This window comes from Giraffa tippelskirchi, chromosome 10 (assembly GCF_054371585.1).
Source record: "Giraffa tippelskirchi isolate mGirTip1 chromosome 10, T2T-mGirTip1v1.2.pri, whole genome shotgun sequence".
Classification (NCBI taxonomy): domain Eukaryota; kingdom Metazoa; phylum Chordata; class Mammalia; order Artiodactyla; family Giraffidae; genus Giraffa; species Giraffa tippelskirchi.
This window is the reverse complement of record NC_137284.1, coordinates 5,476,303-5,480,121: the sequence shown is the minus strand read 5'-3', so window position 1 is coordinate 5,480,121 and position 3,819 is coordinate 5,476,303. Positions and strand designations below refer to the sequence as shown.

The window sequence follows — 3,819 nt, the reverse complement described above, 5'->3', positions numbered from 1 at the left end:
GGACTGTAGCCCACCAGGCTCCTCTGTCCATGGGACTCTCCAGGCAAGAATACAGGAGTGGGTTGCCATGCCCTCCTCCAGGGGATCGGCCCAACCCAGGGATCAAACCTGCATCTCTTACATCTCCTGAACCGGCAGGCAGGTTCTTTACTACCAGCACCACCTGGGAAGCCCAATTAATTTTTAAATTAATTAATTTAGAGAAAAATGGTAAGGAAGCGGCAGCAGGGCACATGAGTCATACAAGGACCCCAAGGGGGCCTCCAAACGGCCCATGGGTCTGAAAAGCCAACCTAAGGCGTGAGCTGGGTGTGCGCGCGTCGGTGCACAGGGGTGTGTCTCCGTCTTTGTGTGCAGCATCTGCCTATTGTCTGTGGAACAAGTGTCCACACGCAGGGGTTTGCCTGCCTGGGGTCCGCGACCCCACTAGGGGTCGGACTGCGCGGACCCTCCGGGCTCTGGAAGCCCTCTCCCATCAGTGCCCGGCGGACGTTCAGCAATCGGTCCGGGCGGGCTGCGGGCCCCCAGGGGACGGAGATTAAGCAGTAGGGCAGGGGGCGGCGGCGCCGCGGCTCGCGGCCAGCGCCGTGACTCAGCACGGGGGGCGGGCCGGCCGGCCGGGCCGGGGCGGGGCGCGCCCACCGCTATAAGGCTCAGGCCGCTGCCGAGTGCGTTGGAGCTTTGCCGCCGCCGCCGCCACCGCCGCCTTTGCCGACTTCCCTGTCGCCAGGAGTGAGTTCCCCGCTGCCTGGGGCTCCCAGGGATTCCGAGGGGGGCGCCCAGGATGTTTGGGTGGGCAGTTGGGGCTCTCGAGGGGACGGGCTGGAGCGCCCAGAGCCGGGGATGGGACCCCGGGGAGGACGGGCCGGTGTCGTCTCCCCCGAAGAGGCCTGTCCCGCCGCTAACTGACTTCTTTGTGCATCCTGCAGTGCCGCCCTACACCATCGTCTACTTCCCGGTTAGAGGTAGGGGCCTGGGACGGCGAGGGTGGTGTGGGAGGGGAGCCAGAGGTTGGAGGCTGCAGCCCACACCCCGGTTTTTTCCTGGCATCATGTGGCTACTAACTCGAGCCTCCTTCCTGGACCCCGGAGCTGCCCGGGCTAGCGTACCCGTAGCCTTCTGGCCCTGGCCCACCCCTTCACTGTGTGCTGTGAGGTCATCCGAGCAGGCCCCAGCCCCTTGGCCCCTGCCCAGGGCACTGCCCACCCTCACTGCCCCATCCTCCCCTCCCCCAGGGCGCTGCGAGGCCATGCGCATGCTCCTGGCCGATCAGGACCAGAGCTGGAAGGAGGAGGTGGTGGCCATGCAGACCTGGGGGCAGGGCCCACTCAAGGCCTCCTGCGTGAGTACTTTTGTCCTGTCCCCGGCTCAGGGGCTGGACCTTGTGGGGGAGCGGTGGGGAGCAAGACTAGGGTGAGGGGCAGCCAAGCTCAGTGCCTCTGACAGAGCTGTGCGTCCCCCCCAGCTGTATGGGCAGCTTCCCAAGTTCCAGGACGGAGACCTCACGCTGTACCAGTCCAACGCCATCCTGCGGCACCTGGGCCGCACCCTCGGTGAGTCCTGGCGCTGCAGGTGGCTCAGCCCAAGCCGGGGGCCAGCAGGCATCAGCCAGCCTTCCTAAGCACCTGCTGAGCCTCCTCCATGTCAATCAAATCGCCTAGCCACCCTGTGGAACAGAGGCGTTTGGAGGTTGTCTAGGGCTTCCCTAGTAGTTCAGTTGGTAAAGAATGCGCCTGCAACGCAGGAGACCCCAGTATGATTCCTGGGAAGATCCCCTGGAGAAAGGATAGGCTACCCACTCTAGTATTCTTGGGCTTCCCTTGTGGCTCAGCTGGTAAAGAATCCACCTGCAGTGCTGGAGACCTGGGTTCGATCCCTGGGTTGGGAAGATCCCTGCCCTATAGCAGACTCAGCCCCGTTCTTCCTGCGCATCCTGCTCCCTCCTGCCTGGCCCAGGCGCATGGGCAGCCACATGGCCTGGCTGGGGGATGGGGGGGTCAGGTTGCCATGGCTTTCAGGCTCCCACTCATGCCGTCTGCTCTCCCACCACCCCAGGGCTGTATGGGAAGGACCAGCGGGAGGCGGCCCTGGTGGACATGGTGAATGACGGCGTGGAGGACCTTCGCTGCAAATACATCTCCCTCATTTACACCAACTATGTAAGCACGGGCATAGGGGTTCACACTGAGGACAAAGAAAGAAAGGGACTGGATTCCTTCTCGCCCTATATCACTCCCCACTTGTGGCTCTGGCTGATTCTGGCTCTGGGTGGGGGTTGGGGGTGGGACTCAAAAGCAAGTCTATAAGAATCCATTATAGACTGGACACACCCCTCTGCCTCCCTGCCTGGGGGAGAGACCTGGTCAGGTAGCAGGTCATGGCAGAACGGTGCTAGGACAGGAGACGACCAGCCAGAGGTGGTTCCCTGATCCTCAGCCCGGGGAGGTCAGGAGGGCTTCCTGGAGCAGGTGCAGAAGGAGGAGCTTCTGGAAGGGATGCTGGTACTTTCAGATGCACGAAGTGTGCAGGCACAGGGCACATCTAGGCACTTGGGAGCAGTTTCGCAGAGGCAGGGTGTGCCTCTGTGTGTGTGCGAAGGAGAGTATCAGTAGATGGATGAAACTGGAGAGACAGCAGGCCCACTCCTGAAGGCCTTGACTAGCTGGCTTGGAGATACTCTTTGGGGAGTCTAAGCAGGGTGGTGTCTGTGTGATCTGGAAGGATCCCTGTGAGGCTTTTGCAAATATGGGGAATGATCATGACAAGAGTGGACTAGAGAAGACTCAGCCTCTGAAATGGACAGGATGTGGCAATAGCCTGGGGTGGGGAGTGAAGAGAGGAGGGCGGTGCTAGGCGGGTGGCGATCCACTGAGATGGAGCGGACAGAAGGGAGCATCCCCGGGGGTGGGAGACGGGGATGGGGTGGGCAGCAGGCCAGGGCCAGGAGGATGATACACAGTGGCCTCTTTCTGGCAGGAGGCGGGCAAGGAGGACTATGTGAAGGCACTGCCCCAGCACCTGAAGCCTTTCGAGACCCTGCTGTCCCAGAACAAGGGTGGCCAGGCCTTCATCGTGGGCGACCAGGTGAGCTGGCCCCCTCCCGCCCCTTCCGCACCCCACTTTGTCCACATGGCACACCCGTGCAGAGACAGCATGGGAGTCATGGGTTCAGCGAAGCTGGGCAGACCTGGGGACCACCTCGGGCGCCCTGCCCGCCCCCAACTCCCACACCCTCTGAGTCCCACCCTGCTCTGCCCTGCAGATCTCCTTTGCGGACTACAACCTGCTGGACCTGCTTCATATTCACCAGGTCCTGGCCCCTAGCTGCCTGGACCCCTTCCCTTTGCTCTCAACCTATGTGGCCCGCCTCAACGCTCGGCCCAAGCTCAAGGCCTACCTGGCCTCCCCGGAGCATGTGAACCGGCCCATCAACGGCAACGGGAAACAGTGAGGGCTTGCGGCACTCTCCGTGGGAGGCAGGGGACTGCCTGCTTCCCTTTCCCGCGGACCAATAAAACTTCCAAGAGAGAAGCAGTGAGCCTTGAGTTTTCTGGGCAGGGGCCTCCCTGATCCCCTCAGGTTCTCAGGCTTGGGGAGGGCCGGGGCAGCTGGCTGGGATATTTGGATCCTAAGACACAATCGGGCTGCCCTAGTGGCTCAAACAGGAAAGAATCTGCCTCATATGCGGGAGACCCAGGTTCGATCCCTGGGTCGGGATGATCCCCTGGAGGAGGAAATGGCAGCCCACTCCAGTATTCTTGCCTGGAGAAGTCTATGGACAGAGGAGGCTGGTAAGCTACAGTCCCTAGGATCACAAAG

General features: G+C 62.1%; 1 protein-coding gene across 1 annotated transcript; it reads left to right on the top strand.

The window, feature by feature from the left end:
- The first annotated feature begins 675 nt into the window (after positions 1 to 675).
- Positions 676 to 3,531, top strand: LOC145522840 (glutathione S-transferase P). The gene is made up of 7 exons (XM_081531906.1): positions 676 to 732; positions 930 to 965; positions 1,236 to 1,342; positions 1,466 to 1,553; positions 2,056 to 2,159; positions 2,977 to 3,084; positions 3,263 to 3,531. Coding segments are annotated over exons 1-7 (633 nt in total). The 5' UTR covers positions 676 to 731; the 3' UTR covers positions 3,452 to 3,531.
- The last annotated feature ends 288 nt before the right edge of the window (positions 3,532 to 3,819 follow it).

Excerpts from the sequence above, each read along its gene's own strand:
- LOC145522840 (XM_081531906.1), top strand. Across the intron at positions 1,343-1,465 it reads GCCCACTCAAGGCCTCCTGC|CTGTATGGGCAGCTTCCCAA; the intron begins GTGAGTACTTTT and ends CGTCCCCCCCAG. Across the intron at positions 1,554-2,055 it reads GCACCTGGGCCGCACCCTCG|GGCTGTATGGGAAGGACCAG; the intron begins GTGAGTCCTGGC and ends CCACCACCCCAG.